The sequence below is a fragment of the Rhinatrema bivittatum genome, chromosome 17, assembly GCF_901001135.1.
Source record: "Rhinatrema bivittatum chromosome 17, aRhiBiv1.1, whole genome shotgun sequence".
NCBI classification, from domain to species: domain Eukaryota; kingdom Metazoa; phylum Chordata; class Amphibia; order Gymnophiona; family Rhinatrematidae; genus Rhinatrema; species Rhinatrema bivittatum.
In genome coordinates this window covers 3,327,976-3,346,021 of record NC_042631.1, presented here as the reverse complement: position 1 = coordinate 3,346,021, position 18,046 = coordinate 3,327,976, and the positions used below count along the sequence as shown (strand labels likewise).

Genomic DNA, 18,046 nt, shown 5'->3' with positions numbered 1-18,046 from the left:
TAAAATGTGACCAATATTAATGGGCCACAGAGAGCGAAATCTATTGTAAAGTGTAAAAAAAAAAAAAAGCAAGCATCTGTGGGATGTGGGAGGGAAAAGCCCCCCCACATGCTAGATTTCCTTTGAACGTGTCTTGGGTGACCTTAAGCGGGCCAGTCTGACGTATGCTGCTTTCCCTCCCTTGCCATCACTAGGCTTTTGTGGATTTCTTCTCTCGAGGCCTCCACGCGGAGTACAAGAGCAAGGGCATCATTGTGCAGGTGAGTCGAGTTGCTTTCTGTTAAGTATCCCTGGTATTGTGTGGTTACCACAGTAACTCGGGCTGTCTTGGCAACCAAAGGAAATCACATTCACTCACTCAGGAATGTGACGTTAACAGACCTTTAAAAATACAGCTTCCCTTTTCTTAATTCCAGGTTACTATTAGTTTCTGATGAGCAAGTCCCCAACTCTTAAATGGGAGCTGCTCGAACATATTGCCGTTTAAATAAGAGAGAAAATCTCATTTCCAAGCTCTTGTGCTCATTGTGGCATTGCAAGGCTTCTAGCAGTTCTCGCGTCTTGAGCATTTGCAGAATCATTTGTCTTGCTCTGCAGATGCAGTGCCTGTTTGTTATTTTTCACTACTGAGCGAGGGAGGGCTTACCCCCGGCATGTGTACTCCAGAGGATTAGAAAGAGGAGGTTAGTGGGAGCCGATCAGCTGGACTGGTAGTGCCTGCAAGAACTGTGCAGCTCTGCTTTATTTCTCACTGTAAGGGAATGCCCTCGCTCTCATGCTTTAATCATGACAGACACATTTGAGCTCTGCCCAACCAGTTGAGTTTTGTCTCTTTGCATCAGCCTTTTGCCTAAAGAGCAATACAGCATTCTAGGAGGACCTTGTTGGGGTCACAGAATTCCTCTCATTCAAGAGCTACATAAGCACCATTTTCCAACAGTGAGCGCGGAGGAGCAGGTTGTGATCTGTGTCAGGCTTGTGAGATTGTTTAAACTTAATCACATATTCCAGGTATTCAATACTTTGCAGGAAAAAGTTTTCTCAAGTCCGCTGAACCCAGTGGTGTAGGCCCAGGTGGGCCACGGTCCACCCATTCTGGGCTCAGGGTCACCCAACACCAAAAAGAGGCCTGACTCCATCACTGCAGTGGCTGAAGAAGAAGCCCTGCCAAAGCAAGTCTGCCACGGGAGCTCATCTCTGTGGCGGCAAACAGGGCCCGCCCGAGTATGACTAGTAGGGCTCAGACCTGTATGCCCACAGCCCACCCTTCTTAACCTTGGGCCCATCCAAAAAAATCAGTTCAGGCTACGTCATTGGCTGAACCCATCTTCACTTTTCTTCCTGCCCCCACCTCCTACACAGAAGTAAAGGGCCAAAGCAGCATTTCAACAAGCAAATGAAGAACTTTATACCACTGGGAATGTTGTAATTGTGGGGTGACTTCTCCATTAATCTCATCTATTCTCTCACCTCTCTGAAGTCCTATCACAATAGTCCACAGAATGTAGGTCTTCTGAAAAGAGCCAGGTGAAGCTAACACTGCAATAAAATGAAATCGCTCTGGTGCAGTAAAGTGATATTTTTGTTTTTATATAATGGCAGGCAGCTGATTTAGAACCAGGGGCAGATTGCAGGAAAATATCAGCCTGGAGGATTTTTTTCAAAACCGACCTATGGGGTAACTGAAGCACTCATGCACTTTCCATGCATCGCATGTCAACAGCTCAGATTGAGCCAAAATATCATCTTTCCTAAATAACTAAGAAGCTGAGCACATTCTGCACCAAAGGTGAGCAGCACTGCAGTCCCCATTCCATCCATGCAAATTGGTTGGGCCCCCCTACACATCTGCTTATTTCTCTTACAGAGAGACATCCTGGATACCCGGTCTGGCTCTTGAACCAATTGCCAGCCAGTGTCAGACACACACACAAACTCGGTCACAACAGATTTTTAGATTGCAGAAACTTTATTGGCATAAACACACTGACACAGACACACTCTCAGACCCAAAGACCCCAGCAATATACTGAGTGTGTGTCTGTGTCAGAGAGGAAGATACCCACACACACACACACACTCTCACAGACAAAGTGTGTATGGGTGTGTGTCTCTCACTCTCTCTGACACACACACACACACAGTCTCACAGACAAAGTGTGTATGGGTGTGTGTCTCTCATGCTCTCTGACACAGACACACACACTCACAAAGTGTGTATGGGTGTGTGTCTCTCACTCTCTCTGACACACACACACACACACTCTCACAGACAAAGTGTGTATGGGTGTGTGTCTCTCATGCTCTCTGACACAGACACACACACTCACAAAGTGTGTATGGGTGTGTGTCTCTCACTCTCTCTGACACACACACACACTCTCACAGACAAAGTGTGTATGGGTGTGTGTCTCATGCTCTCTGACACAGACACACACACTCTCACAGACAAAGTGTGTATGGGTGTGTGTCTCTCACTCTCTCTGACACACACACACACACACTCACAAAGTGTGTATGGGTGTGTGTCTCTCACTCTCTCTGACACACACACACACTCTCACAGACAAAGTGTGTATGGGTGTGTGTCTCTCATGCTCTCTGACACACACACACACTCACAAAGTGTGTATGGGTGTGTGTCTCTCACTCTCTCTGACACACACACACACACTCACAGACAAAGTGTGTATGGGTGTGTGTCTCTCATGCTCTCTGACACAGACACACACACTCTCACAGACAAAGTGTGTATGGGTGTGTGTCTCTCACGCTCTCTGACACAGACACACACACTCTCTCTCTCCGACATGCTACTGTTGTGCTGCTGCTTATGTGCTCACACAGTGATTGCCTCCAGTCCGGCACTGCTGCCTCATGGTGCACACTTCTTGCTTGCTGCCAGCCCCTCCCCATTCTGCAGCTGCCCCTCCCTTTCCCAATCCCATTCTCTGGGACACTCACTGGGTCCAGGGCCAGCTGCTTCTCTCAGAGCTCAGTACAGTCACCTCAGACTCCCCAACATTGCATAGACACTTCCTCCTGGCTTGCCCCCTTCCTTCCTGTATCTGTAGTTTGCCTCCACTTCTCTGCAACCCTCCCACCACTCTCGTGCATTCCCGTTGACTGCCGGCTACACAGTCTGCTGCTTTTATGGTCCCTTGGGCTCTGCTCTGCATATCTACTCCAGGGGAGAGGGGACAAGAAGTGATCCCTACTGTTCCCTGGGCTTATAAAAACAGAAAATTAAGCCCTGGCCAAGACTAGGAAAAGCCACTAACCCAAAGTAGTACACCTCCAGAAGGAATCCTGCTTTTCCATGTGGAGCCAGGGCTGGTGCAAGGGTATTAGGTGTCATAGGTGAGCCTTACAGCCTTGCACACACTCCTGGCCCCACCCCTCCCACTAATAATTAAAAAATATGCATTTATACTAGATTTTATATGAAAGAACATTCAGTGTTGTAAGGTAAAAATATCACTTACAACATGTATTATTTACATGCACTACTATGGTACCAATCAGAAAACTTTGCGAAAAAGACACCTGCAGTCATATGGTAAACATGCAGAAAAAAATTAATTTAAAACCATAACAAGATACTCTCCGTATGCAGTGCAACAATGGAAAAATAACAAAATCACTATTCCTCATTAAACATCAATAAAATCAAGATTATATATAAACCATAAATCTATAAAACCATACTCATAAAAAGAATAAATATTTTAAAGCAGTTGATGAATAGAACATCCAATGATTAAAAGCATACAATATTTGGGTTTTTTTTTAAATTTTCCAAATATCAATAAAATATTTCAAAACAGCAGACACATCAAATAACACCAAATAATTAAAACTAAGGCTAAAAAATTATCTCCTGCTCTCGATACCTGGGAATTTTAGACTCCAGTTACCCTGAGATTGTCATGGATTAGTCAGGGGTATGAGGTGTGCACAAACAGGAGCAACCAGCCCACCAGGGGAAGCCAGATCCGCCCCTGATTAAAACTTTACTGTTATGGTGACATTTTGTTACATCTCCACCAGTTTGTGCTAGCGTGTACCATGTGTGGTACTGTGCCACCTGCTGGCTCAACAGACCAGTGCCAGCTTTTAGGAAAAGGCTCACCTCATGCTGCTGTAGAAATAAGAATCACATGCTACAGGCCTCACTTCTACATACGGTGCCCTCAAGATCCCATAGAGCAGCTGACTGGAGCTTCAGCAGATAGACATGCAGAACAGGCTAAGAGCTTAAGAGTTTCAAAGGGGCCAAGGGTCTACCGTCGCAGGCCCAACTTTTCGTAATGATTGGAGATTAGCCCTCCCTAGACTTTGCAAAGGAATTTTTCTTAATATTGAGGGGGTTCAAGCAGCTGTTCACTGCTGTTTTCATCCTAGGGTACACTACAATTGTAGGACCAGGGGACTGCAGATTGAATAGACTGACCGGGCAAAAGAGGCGTGGCTTCCCTTTGTGTATTGGAACCTTATCTCAAGTATAGTAAATCACAGAAAATTTGTAAAAATTAACAGTATTAACAGTAGGAGCTCCTTTGAGAGAATGTCATGCATGCTGCTTTTCTGTTTTGTGGCAGATGGCAGCAGCTCACAGCTCTTTCATTTGGACCGACAGCCCTAGTGTTCATAAACATGCTAGTAACTTTTGCATCGATTTGAGAACAAGGAATATTCATTAGATTAGATCATACTATCAATTGTCTCAGGATTTGTAACTCAAAAGCATGGTAAAACTGTCACACAGCAGTTCATCTGATGGATGAGGCTAGAAGATGAGTGTAGAGAATGCACTGATGGTAGGACAGTACTCTACTCCTAAAGTTGATAAGGATAGGATGGTGCTATGGGCTGGTTGTCACAGATGTTACTAAAGCAGTGGAATATGTCAAAATTAATAATTAATTTGTTTCAAAGTATTCGCTTTTGGACCTGGTAAACCAAGGGTTAGTTCAGAAGGAAGAAAATAAAAAAAACTGGAAGATTATCCTGATGAATGTAGGTCTCCTCAGATGGGATGCCATTTTGTTCGTATACTCACCCTAAAGTCTGATCTGAAGAAGAAAAAAGATTACATATAAATATTCTGGAATTGGGAGCATGTGAGATGTTTTACTCATTTTCCAGAAAATATTGTGGCGAGAGATGTTCACATAAAATTGGACAAGTCTGCAATAATGGTGCAAGCAGGAAGTGATAAGATATGGAGAATGCAAAGGTTCTTTTGTGGGTGGAAGAAAATCTCTGCTAATCAGTGCTTTATGTGCCAGGAAAACAAGTCCCAAATGGACTGGCTGCAGTCAGTGGACCTGAAACAGGGAGTGGTAGGGCCTGTAGGCCATATGGTCTCTTTCTACCATCATGTTACTACCCCTACTACCCCTAACTTATCAGCTAGATATTCACTTGGATGCAGCTCCATCACTGCTTTCTACATTAATGGTGGGGGTGGAAAGGAAATAGAACCAAGAGCTAAGAGAAACAGATAAGTATGAGAGAAAAAAGTGTGTGAAGCTTGCTGGGCAGACTGGATGGGCCATTTGGTCTTCTTCTGCCGTCATTTCTATGTTTCTATGTGTGTGTATATTTCTATAATTGGCTAAGGGTCAATCTTCAATCCAGATCTAAAATGGCTGTATCAGACGACTTAGCCTCGGAGAAAATATTTAGACAAAACAGTGTTGGGATTACAGACATTGAGAGGTTTCCATGAATAAGTTAATATTATTTGGAAAAATGTGCTTACTAATTGCAGGAGCAGAATATTGCTTCTCCATAAACCTTCCTGAAATCTGAGATTCTTGTTTTGGTAGGCTTGATAAGGGCTCAGGAGTGCCGTAGTTACATTGTGGGTGAATGTATTAGCACTATCGGCAACAAAAGGGCTGATGGAGGGGAGAGAATTCACTTCTCATCCAGATGTCAGGTTTTTGAAGGCAACAAAGCAGGCTAATTCTCTGACTACTCCATTGCCAAGCTGGAATTTAGATCTGGATCGAAAGGCACCAAGGAAGCCATCCTTTGAGCTGATGGCCTCAGTATCTTTATATTTTTGACTATAAAAGGAATTTTTTATTTCACAAGAAGTTGAGGAGCTGCAGGCTCTGTCTTCTGTTTTGCCGTTTCTTCAGGCCGTTCAGATAAGGTACTTTAAAGCAGGGGTGAGCAAACTGTCGAGTCTCCGTGCCGTGGAGGGAGTTTGCTGTAAGAACGTAGTGACGACATCGTAAGCAAGCCGCAGCTTAGCTGTGCTCGTGCTGGGGACACGGAAGCAGCCACTGCGCTGTTCACAGCCCAGGGAGAAAGATCACAGCTGTTGCCTGCTTGGGGCAGAGGGATGAAGTAGGGGAAAGGAATAGACAAAGAGGTCAGAGAATAAAGGCAAATTAGTAAATCAAGGCGTGAGAAAACTAAGAAAAATACAAAAATTAGAAATAGGAAAAATTAATGAAAATCGTAAAACAAAAAAAAGGTGGAATTGAGGTTTTTTCAACTCAAAAAAAGAAAAAATGAGTATTCACTCTCTAGGAATTTATTTATTTATTTATTTATTTATTTAATGTCTCTTATATACCGATGTCCGTTTGCACATCGCATCGGTTCACAGTAAAACATGAACTTTATGGGCGAAGCCCTTACAGAGAACAGATAAAATAGATAAATACAATTAACTTTAGGGCATGGCCCTTAACAAAACCAGGGAACAATACACTGGGGGGGTATTGATTTACCTACTATAACCATAAGTTAATATAATATAATATAATATAAGGTTTTGGAAATGCATCTCAATACCTTGCAAGCATAGGCTCTGAACGCCTGCAAAAAGTGTCCCTATGCAATACTTTTCCCAGTCTAATAACCTAATGAGAATACGCCATCCCTAATAGAGAACAAAAGGAATGGGGTCTGTTTTGCTCTTTGTCGGTCTGGGTACGAAATGAGGGTATCAATTTCTCTCTGGCTACAGAGCGCCTTGCTCACTCTGTGCATGTTGTGTGCTTAATCTTTTCAGCAACTTGAAGAGAAACAAAATGGGGGTTTTATGTTTAATACTTGATTAATCGCAATTAATTACAAATGTAAAACAAAGCTTTGTGCCACTGATTGGCAGCATGGCTGCAAACCATAGCATGCACGTAAAATAGCATGGCATGAATGGTTCTGGAGTGTGGCTGAAATGTTTGCTCACCCCTGTTTTAAAGAGCAGCTCCTATGTTCCTAAGGTAAACTCAATCTGTCATCTGACTCTCCATAGGGTACAATTGGTTGTAGCCTAAATCTCCATTAGATAGTTGAGCTAGGTGCCATGTTTTGGAAAAATCTTTGAGTATAAGTGTGTTTTATTCACTGAAACATGGGCCTATGTCATGTTAGACTTCAATACAGTGAATACACCCAAAGGCATGCTTTTGAAGTAGTGGACAGCGGTACCAAGTAGTTAAGTTGATCTTTTAGTATTCTTGCATATATTTGGGGTTAAATATTAGATGTTAGACTTTGAACCAGCAAATGAATGAGTTGAAGGTGCCTTTTTCTGACACTGCTTACAAGAGGTAGTGGACTGGACCTTGTATGCACCATTTATATTTGTCGCCTGTGTTAAAGGATTATCTTTAGAAGTATTTGAGAGATATTGATGTAGTACCTTTTTTTTTTGTTACTGAATTTTTAAGAGGTCTGTGCTCTTCTTTTCTGCCACTCCAGCCATTTTGTCAGTTGCAGTCGCAACTCAGGAAGACTGAGATTTCATTCTACTGTAAATTTTGTACGATGGCAGGCAGGAACAGTCCCTCCTTCACAATGGGACTGATTATTTCATACTCTTGTTTGCTATTAGCTTACCACCATGACAACAGGAGTTCAAAAAAAAAAACCCACTTATCACCTTTCTTAAATCTTGTTCTTTTATAAAGGGTCAACTTAGGACATCCTGGACGTCATAATCTAGTTTTCCTGACAGTGATAGACTGCATATTAAATAGCTTTAACTTAATGCAGTTAAGATCTGGATGTCACCAAGCAGATGTGCCATAGGTGGTGGATCATGTTTAGAACAAAGTGTAATTATTGACCAGTAATTACAAATTAGTGGTGCCTCAACCATTCATTGCTGAAGTTACCAAGTACAGATGCTCTGGTAACTCAAATCCTTTTCTTACCCAGTTCAAATGGGAGACAGACTGGAAGAGACGCTGTTTTTCCTCATTGCACGGAGTCCCTGTTTTATTGGAGACTGTTTAGAGAACAACTGGCTTTCTGTAACAGCCATTTCATTCTCTCTTTCTCTGTAAGGTTGACAAATCTGTTATCCCATGGCACCATCCTGTGGTAAGGTTTTGGAAATGCATCTCAATACCTTGCAAGCATAGGCTCTGAACGCCTGCAAAAAGTGTCCCTATGCAATACTTTTCCCAGTCTAATAACCTAATGAGAATACGCCATCCCTAATAGAGAACAAAAGGAGATGTTTTCTCTCTTGGATACTTGGGGCCATTTCTCCCATAGATATACAATGAGGAAAACCCCCATGAGGGCCTTAGTGATGTGCTTTGATCCAGTCTACCCCTAGAAGTCTTCACATTCAGTTTCCCATTTGCAAGGTGCCTCTTCCGAAAAGGTTTTGAACTTGCTATGTAACTCAAAGTTTTGCTCTAGTTGATCAGGTAATGATGGTTCTGACATTTGTTTGCCACAGGAGTGATTCAGCCCTTGATGTTGTACATTCATACTGGTTATGAAGTATAAGCAGGAGTTTGTTTTGTTTACAGCTGCTTTTTACATTCCTCACTGGCCATTTCCTTCCCTTCCATAATGTAGTTACTGCACTTTAAAGGCAAATATCATCCAAAACATATTGAGGGCAATTTTCAAAGCTACTTGCCCAGATAAATTAGCCTATCTTAAAATTGCCTCTTATCCCACTAAGAGCATGCACAGTCTTCCATGGCATCCATAATTTTAGCTGGATTCAAAGGTGTTATATTGGAAAAGTAAAACAGCATGCATACATGGGATTTTCACATGCACTGTATATATGCTATATGCCCCCTTCCTCAACCTGCTCAAATAGGAGTTGCAAAGAATATGCGCCCCTTTTACATGCATTTCATGCTTTTCATCAGCTGATTTTCAAAGTGTATGTTAAAAGGTCACGCATACAAAAAAGACATTACATTTTTATAGCAATGTCATAAAATCCCGCCATGATACATTTTATTCAATAAATTAATTGCTATCATAATAGGCACTACCGGTATTATACCTTTTTGCCTTTTTTTTATAACTTATTTATAGAAACACACAGATAGCAGAACAATGTACCAAAATAAACAGGAATAGTACAAAGATACAAGGATCACAAACATTGGTGCCATATCAGTAAACCTTAAATGAACCATTATATTTCACAATTTATCGTGATGATTCACTGAGAAATGTCTCCTCCAGATCCAATACCATTCCCAGATGGCACTGTAAACTTCGTTTATCCTGATGCAGATAAGTCAATTTGTCCATCAATGCTATCAGCTAAGGTAGACTGCCAATGTGAGATCCGAGGGCATCTTTTCCCCCCAAAAAAGGCAATGGTTTGTCGTGCTGCATGGAGACAATATCCCACTCATATCATCATCAAAGGCAGGCCATGAGCTCACATCTCCAGAGATAGATATCAAAATACAAAAATGAAACATTACTTAAAAAAATTAAATAAATAAAGATAGGATCTTCCCTTCATCCAGAGAAAGAAGCGTGATTCTGCAGCCAAATGAGTTTATGTTGTTACATCAAACGAAAAGATCCCACACTTCTGACAACCCTTGGCCCCTGCTGTCAGCTCATTGGCAAGAGAAACCAGGAAGCCACAGAAATCATCAATACTGCAAAAAAAAAATAAAATAATTTAGAATAGAAATTAACTCCTATCTCTAGTTCTAGGAGACCCTCCCTTTGTTCATTATTGTGACATCCAAAAATAATAGACTTCATGTTTTGAAGCTTTCCTGCAGTCTGAGTACCAGAAAACTTTTGCCAGACTGTGCAACCTGTGGTGGCTGCATGCATGTTACTAAAAGTCTTACACTTTAACACAAGAGAAGGTCATTTTGAGATGAAAGTTATTAGGAAAACAAATTATATTTTTTTAACTTTTACTTTTAAATCATGAAAGGACTTGAACAGGTTGATGTAAATCTGTTATTTACTCTCTCAGATGGTGGAGGGATGAGGGGGCACTCCCTGAAGTTAGCAAGTAGCTCATTTAAAACAAATCGAAGAAAATTCTTTTTCACTCAGTGCCTAGTTAAACTCTGGAGTTCATTGCCAGGGGATTTGGTCTCAGCAGTTAGTGTTACTGGGTTTAAAAAAGGTTTGGATAAGTTCCTAGAGGTTAAATCCATAAACTGCTATTATGGTAATTAATAAGCGATAGTAACTTGTGATCTGTCTAATGTTTGGGGACTTGCCAGGTACTTGTGACTTGGATTGGTCACTGTTGGAAACAGGATGCTGGGCTTGATGGACCCTTGGTCTGACCCAGTATGGCATTTCTTATGCTCTTATCTTAGCCAATATCTTTATATCAGCATTTATGAGAGAGATGGGTTGATAAGATGCACAGTCAGTGGAGTCCTTCCTTTATTTATGAGTCATTAATAAGTGCATCCATTAAAGATCCAGTGAATTCACCAGGTGTACTTATACCATCAAATAAACCCTTGCGCAAACCCACTAGCCTATCATAGTATACCTTGTAAAAGTCGACCAGAAAACCTTCCAGGCCTGGACTCTCCTACAAAGGTAAGGCAGAAATGGCATTGATTTCTTCCTCCGGAGATAGAGAAATTATTCAAAAATGTATCAATGGAGACCTCAGAGGCTGTTTCCTCTTGAGTAAAAACTCAAAAAATGATCTTGAAAGGCTCCGTTAATATCCCCAGGAATATGTTTTAAGTTCCCCAGTCTCTCGCACTACACTGATTGTTTCACTAATCTCACCAACACCTTTCCGTTTCATTTCCAAATTCATATAGTCTGTCTCCCATACCTAAGCATTTTTTCTATCAATAGACTTGTAAGTTTTGAAGTTCGTCCAAGCCAGATTAAAGGCTCTTTGTCTTTCTAATCCTCTGCAATTTATGATGGTCTTCCAGTACCTTAATTTTCCCAATCAGATCAGCTTGCTCCCTCACCGTTTTTGGTAGCTGGTGTATGCAGTAATTTTCTTCCGTAATATCGCTTTAAGTGCTTTCCATCTCAAACCCGGATCAAAGGAACTTCAGCAAGGTGAAATTCAATATATTGAATAGTTTTTGCAGTCATTTCTCCAAATGCTGTACCTGTTAGGAAAGAAACATTTAGCCTCCTTCTGCCATCCTCACTGCCCACAGCAGTCCCTCCCATTACCAAACTGATAGGGTTATGATCTGACAGGTATCCTGGTAGGGTATCGCAATCTAGATCCTTGCAGAAAGGCTCGTGGTGCCCAAAAATAATCAAATTGTCTGGGGAAATAAGTGAAATCTCTACTGCTGAGATTGTTCCCTCCAAAAATCCTTAAGATCAGAAAATGTCAGGATATCACAAAGTTCTGAAACCAGAGAAGTACCCACCGCACTAGATCTACCCAGTCCAGGGTTCAGGCAAATAATTAAGGTATTAGTGTCATAATTCACTAAAACAGATATGAGATATTTATAAAATTCCTCATGACCACTATTAACAAAGGTGATCTCTTCACCATATAAAATCCCTTCTAATATAACATAGCATCCCTCAGGTACAGAGAGGGGATGCCGTAGAATGAGTGGGAGGGATTTATGTAGCAGAATGCACACCCCCCGGTTTTTGGAATCATAGGAAGCCAAGAACACAGTAACACAACACCCCCCCCCCCCCCCCCCCAGTTTTTCCCTAGTTTAAGATATTCAGCCTTAGACAAAATGTCTCCTGGAAAAGGGTGATCTGTGCATTCTGTTTACATAAACATTGTAGAATCCGGGTCCTTTTTACTGGGGAAGATATACCTCTGACATTCATGGAAAAATTTTGAAGAGGAAATTAGCCATTAGGAGGTACTGCTGCTATCAATACATAAATTTATAAACCCCTGTAAGGAGCAGAAACTTTGAAACAATCAACAAACCAACAATTCTGCACCTGTGGCTCAAATGTTTTCTTATGTTATATGGAGGATATGGATGACCATCATAAGTGTCTTGTCACTGGCTCATAATTGAAGCCTATAATGACACTAAGACCTGGTATGTGTAGTGTGACAGGCTAAAAATATTCAATAAAGCCTTAAAGCACAATACCCAGTTTAATCATTGGTCATTCCTCACCACAAGATTTTTTATAGGCTCAAGATCGCTTGGCTGTATAAGGTATAAGATAGTGCACAAATCAAAACATAAGGTGCACTTATCTGGGTCCTGAAGTTTCGGAGGGTTTCGGAGTGTGCAACACTCCTTCTTCAGGGAGCTTCAGGATATCTTGTGTGAATGGCTTAAGCTTTCATTAGACTGATTGATGAGGACTCACTAAGAGTCTCTTACGTGCTTTTGGCAGCATGGATCTACGCTGTATCTGTCTTTGCCGAGCTGGACACTGTAGGCCTGCAAAGTTCATGGAGGAAGTGCCCTATTGCTTTAACACTGCTAGCTAGAAGTGTGCAAAAGGGAGCCCAGGGGATGAGGGAGGAGGCATTAAGGAGAGATGTGCATGCCATAGCTACCAGTAAAAGGGGGAAAGCCCCTGGCCCGGATGGCTTTTCTTTTGATTTTTATAAACTCTTACAATTTCAGGTGGTCTCGCCACTCACACACTTTTTTAACGATGTGGTGCAGAGAGATTCCCTGCAGGACCATTTTAATACGGTATATATTACAGTTTTGCCCAAGCCGGGGACAGATCCGCAGTCCCCAGCCTCATATCACCTTATATCATTGCTCAATTGCGATGCATACTGTGAGGCAGTGTTACCCTGCTTTCATTTCATTTTATAGTATAGTCAGTAATCTTTTATATATTTAAGGAATAAAACCTAGAACGATGGTAAGGATATGGACACAGGTATCGAGTGAAAATGAATTGCGTGAATGAGACACGGACATCTGGGGTGGGTTTTTTTGTTTTATTTTCTGTTTGTTCTGATTGTAATTTGAAAAATTCAATAAAGTACTGAAGGAAGAATAAAACCCAAGAGAGCAGATGTTTGCAATTAGACAGTGACCATGCCAGTTTATTTTTAATTTATTTTTGTGGCACCTTCATTTTGATTTATTAGATCTACTCGTTTCCTTATTACACAATTCATAGTAGAAAGTTATTTTTTGTCTTGAGTTATAGCATGGAAATGTTCTTCCATGATAGAGAATTACAGCCAATAATTCTCTTTGTGCTATATGCTGTGGTATATTTTGAGATATTAGATACATGCATCATAACCAATATCCTGATTTTGTTTGTTTTCTTGTTTTTAATACTTAGAGCATTCTGCCGTTCTTTGTGGCTACCAAACTGAGTAAAATCCGAAAGCCAACTTGGGATAAGCCAAGTCCTGAGGCTTACGTACAGTCTGCTTTGAGGACTGTTGGTCTACAATCTCAGACCAATGGGTACCTGGCACATGCTATTATGGTGAGTAGGAGAAGGGGGAGGTTGTTCTTCACCTTGGGTAGAACTCTATTCTTGCTGGCTTTCTGATCATGGACAAAACCATACATGGGATACATGATTGACCAACCCTCTTGCTTTTCCTTTGATCTTTCATATGGTTGTAATGCTTTTTTTAAATAGTTGGAAGAAGCTGAAATCACTGATGGAATGACTCAGAGTTGGGGGGGGGTTAATACCTGTTGGAAGTAAGCTTTACTCAAGGCTTTTAATAAAGCCTCGAGTTAATACCCTGTGTTCCGTGTTCATTGCAAAGCTTGTTGCTGAATTTCTTTTTTCTGTAAACCGATAAGATGTTCCCAACGATTGTGGGTATATAAAAATCCTAAATAAATAACTAAATAAAGCCTCTCTAGAGAAGTCCTAACAGGTTGCATGGATCAGAGAGGCCATGATGGTGACCAAAGAAAGTACAAAGAGTTGCCTGTCCATGATTAGAGGTTCTTCACTCGTTATCTTATTAGGATTTGGATGCTTTTTGCTTGCTTTTTTTGGATGAATATAAAGTCATCTTCATAGTAATAGCTTTGAATCTCCTTTCTAGCTCTGAACTTCTTCCTGTATCTGAAAGCCTATCCTGAATGACTCGCCAATGTTTCTTATTCTTTGCTGTGCCCTGGGCTGCTGTTTTAATCCTTGCCTGTCGACTTTTCTGTTTTACTAGGGTTGGATCACCACGTCCCTGCTGCCCATGTCCATGGCCATTAACTTAGGCATGAGGAGTAACAAAAGTGTGCGGGCTCGTTATTTAAAGAAATCCAAGGAAAAGTAAACTTCCAGCACCACTGTGGGATGATGTTTGAGCACGTCAGGCCAAGCTTAGATACAACTATCCAACAGACTTTAATTCTTTTAAGGTATTTTTAATTATTCACTTGTAATTTTCAGTTTGTAACAGGATCCAAATGCTGGCTGAGAAGAAAGTAATTCCAGACCTGAAGTGTTAATCAGGAATGATTGTTGCAGATTTGTGATTTGCTAAATGGTGAATGGATGTAAGATGAGGTTGTAAATGTGACATGGGCCATACATGATAAATAAATGGCCACAATACAGTGCTGATTGCTTGACATTGAAAAAGTTTGTGTGAAAACAAAAAATGAAAAGGAACTGAGAAGAGAAAACATGTATCATCCATATTAGCACACCAAGCCTTGAAACTATTAAATTAGTGCCTTGGCCTGTTCAGACCCATAACACAGCACTATCTTAGGTCAGTGAAATACTGGGTTCTCAAGAGATCTGATACTTTATACATAAAGTATTTTGTGTCCCTATAATCTGTTAGGGAAGTGCATGTCTTTGATATTTTTATCGTTTTCTCTTCCCTCGATAGCAATGAAAGTAGACAAAACTGGAGCAAAATAGCACAAGAGTTGTGGTCATCTGTGCTCTTTAACGTCCAATATATTACACACCAACTGTCCACACAATAGATGGACCACAAACCATTTCATCATTTTCTGGTCTTAATTTTAGTTCATATCCTGAAAGCATTCTAGTTTCTTGGCCATTTCTAATGGTGCTGAAACTCTGAGCTCGGATGCCAGACACCTTCAGCCGTTGAGATGCCAGTATTAGTTGGATTCCATTCATATACAGAAGCCTTGATTCCTGGCTTTCTACAGTCCTGGCTGCCAATGACACTGGGAACTGATGCCAGACAGTCCATTAACTTAAAAAGTGCCTTCAGACTAGTTTTCACTGGGATTGATTGCCACTTTTCAGTGGCTCAGACTGTCTGCCACCAGTAGCCTACGTTCTCAGTAAGAAAAAGGATTCTGAGTCTCAAGATTTTAGAGGGCTAGCCATGCTAGCCTAGTGTAGCATGACTCTTGTCGAGTCTCAAAATGCTTTTGGATGGGAGTTAAAACAAAGATGGCTCAGCCAAAATGTCCCAGTATTCATATTGTCCAGTTTTGGAATACAAGCACCATCCAGTTTCACTATGTATGACTTCCCATCCCATACCCAGAATATTTACAGTTTGTCTGTGGCCATAGCAATTATGGTTAACATAGGCACGAAACAGTGCTTCTGTTTCTCCCTTTCTATTGTAAATTATTTAGAAGGTTTACTTTAAAAACACGTTTGTTTGTAAATCTGGCCGCTGGCCTGAATCTTGTACCTAAATGAAATTTACATGCCAGAGAGGGTCAAGTCGTCCATGTCACCTGGCAGGGATTGGATCACTTTTTTAAATTAATGTAAATGAAAAGGAAAAAAACGTTCCTATATGAAGGATGTGAAGCAGTGTGTATAGGAATAATATTGCATGTTTATGCTAGATTTGTAACATTTTAAAAACACATTGCATTGATGGTCTCATTCTCAGGCAGTTAAGGTTCTGCTAATTTTGAGAGAATGCATCTTTGTAACTCTACTTTTCTGTAATCTGTGGGGATGCATGTTAGATGCTAAGTCCGCTCTTTTCTGTTGCTAATGTGTAAGAATAAAAGATGAAATTATTGGTGCTGAACTACAGAGCTTGAAATTAGCTATCTGCAGCTCGTTCAGACAATAACCATCCCCTTCTATACTGTGAATAGTTTTCTTAAAGGGCAGCTGACAGAAATCGATCTTGGGCAGAGATGTCTAGGTTTGCCCCATTTTTGTTCTGGAAATGCTGCCATCTTATACTTTCCAAAGGTCTGTGCATCACATTTGAAACCATCATTGTTTGACACACTTTTCCACCAAGAGCAAGTTACAATTAAATAATTATCAAGTACAATGCAACTGATAGGGTAAGAACTCCTCCAGGAAAACCCCAAGGGCAATGTAGGGTGACACTCAGAACTGTACTTTCCTTTTGGATAGTGGAAATGGCTAAGAATTGCACTCTTTTCCCTGTAAATAGCCAAAATCACAAAAAACAGAAAAGATCCGTTGATATGATTAGATACTTTGGATTCTTACAGAATAAAATAGTGTGTTTTCTTGTTCCACTTTCTACTTAAAGTTAATACAAAAGTTTCCAGTTTCCCTTTTTGTAGTATCCAAGTTTCTTGCATACTTTTGGATAAAATTGCTCTCTCAAGAAGTTATAGATAGTGTTCCTCAACCTGGTCCTTGGGGCATACTTAACTGGCCAAGTTGTCGGGATATCCACTTATGAATATGCATGAGCTTTGCATGCACTGCTTCTCTTGTATGAAAATCTATCTCATGCATATTCATTATCGATATCCTAAAAACCTGCCTGGCTAGGTGTGCCTGAGTTGAGGACAACTGGTGCATATAGTATTGACCCTGCAGTCCTCTCTTCCCTCATTGCTAAAACCATTCTGTGGCAGGAATCAGCCGGGGAATATTGTATGCTAAATTGATATGGTGCAAGCTGGACTTAAGCAGTGTATATGACCTACTTTCTGAGGAGCCACTACCCTGAGTGCAGCGTTCAAGCAGTGAGAACAGGGAGAGTGAACACTGTAGTATTACCTCCAGGGAAAAGCTGAACTATGCTGAGAATATGGAGAGACCAAACTAAGATACTGTGCACATTTATTACCCACATGACAGAAGTCCCTGAAATTAAATTACACTGTTTCAAGGTAGTAACTGCCCTGCAATTTGATTGTTACAACACTACAGAAAGATTAATTTCAAGCTCTGATCTGAAGATAAATGCTTTGCACTGAGATGTGGTGGGGCTAAGAGATCTGTATACTGAAACTATATGAATACCGATGCAATGGTGCTGATAAGGTAACAATGTGAGAATCCAGGGCTCCCAGCCAGGATCACTAATTTAATGTGGGTGGAGTTAGACTGCATATGTTGTTTGGCGATCTTTTGAGAACATGATGTCTGTGAGTTAGCCAGTCCTTTACTGCTCGGCCTATACACTGCATGTAAGAGTGCTTTTTCTAACACAAGCAATGTATAATCAAACTAATAAAAATAAAGGGATTTATTGGGAACAAAGTGTACAGCTGGTGTGTTTCTTTCCTCTAAATCAGTAGGGATTAGACAGGAAGACTAAAGGAGTGTCTGCCTACATTTCAGTTGAAAGACAACACAATCCAGTTGTCTTCAGCAAGCTTTTACATAGCGTCTTGCTGCTTTAGAACTCAATGGGACTCTTAAAGGAATTTTGAAAGCCATTTCAGCTGATACGTTTTTTGAAAATTGCCTGTGCCACATGCAGGTGAACCTATGCGTATAGGACCTCTATATGCAGTAAGAGGAGGGTTTCCCGAGAGCAGGAGGTTGCTCTTACATGCATCCTTTTTGAATTTTCAAAAGTATGTGCATCATTTTTCTCAAGCAGGTGGGTTAATTTTCAAACCAAAACTTATGCATGTGGTGCAGAGTCTGTGGGTAAAAAGTACCAATCCAGACTGTT

General features: G+C 40.9%; 1 protein-coding gene and 1 long non-coding RNA gene across 5 annotated transcripts in view; one reads left to right on the top strand and one right to left on the bottom strand.

Annotated features, from left to right (window-relative positions):
* HSD17B12 (hydroxysteroid 17-beta dehydrogenase 12) overlaps positions 1-17,628 on the top strand; it is a 120,796-nt gene extending 103,168 nt beyond the window's left edge. The window contains exons 9-11 of the mRNA XM_029583145.1: positions 195-260; positions 13,513-13,662; positions 14,363-17,628. Of these exons, the coding sequence (XP_029439005.1) occupies positions 195-260; positions 13,513-13,662; positions 14,363-14,470 (324 nt within the window). The 3' untranslated portion in view covers positions 14,471-17,628. The remainder of the gene's footprint in view (positions 1-194; positions 261-13,512; positions 13,663-14,362) is intronic.
* LOC115079523 overlaps positions 7,671-18,046 on the bottom strand; it is a 138,042-nt gene continuing 127,666 nt past the window's right edge. For 3 of the 4 annotated variants that reach the window (XR_003853304.1, XR_003853301.1, XR_003853303.1), the window contains 2 exons: positions 11,214-11,360; positions 7,671-9,902 (listed from right to left, as the gene is read on the bottom strand). This is a non-coding gene — a long non-coding RNA (uncharacterized LOC115079523). Of the gene's footprint in view, positions 9,903-11,177; positions 11,361-18,046 lie in introns of all 4 variants that reach the window. The other variant, XR_003853302.1, reaches the window with a different exon arrangement.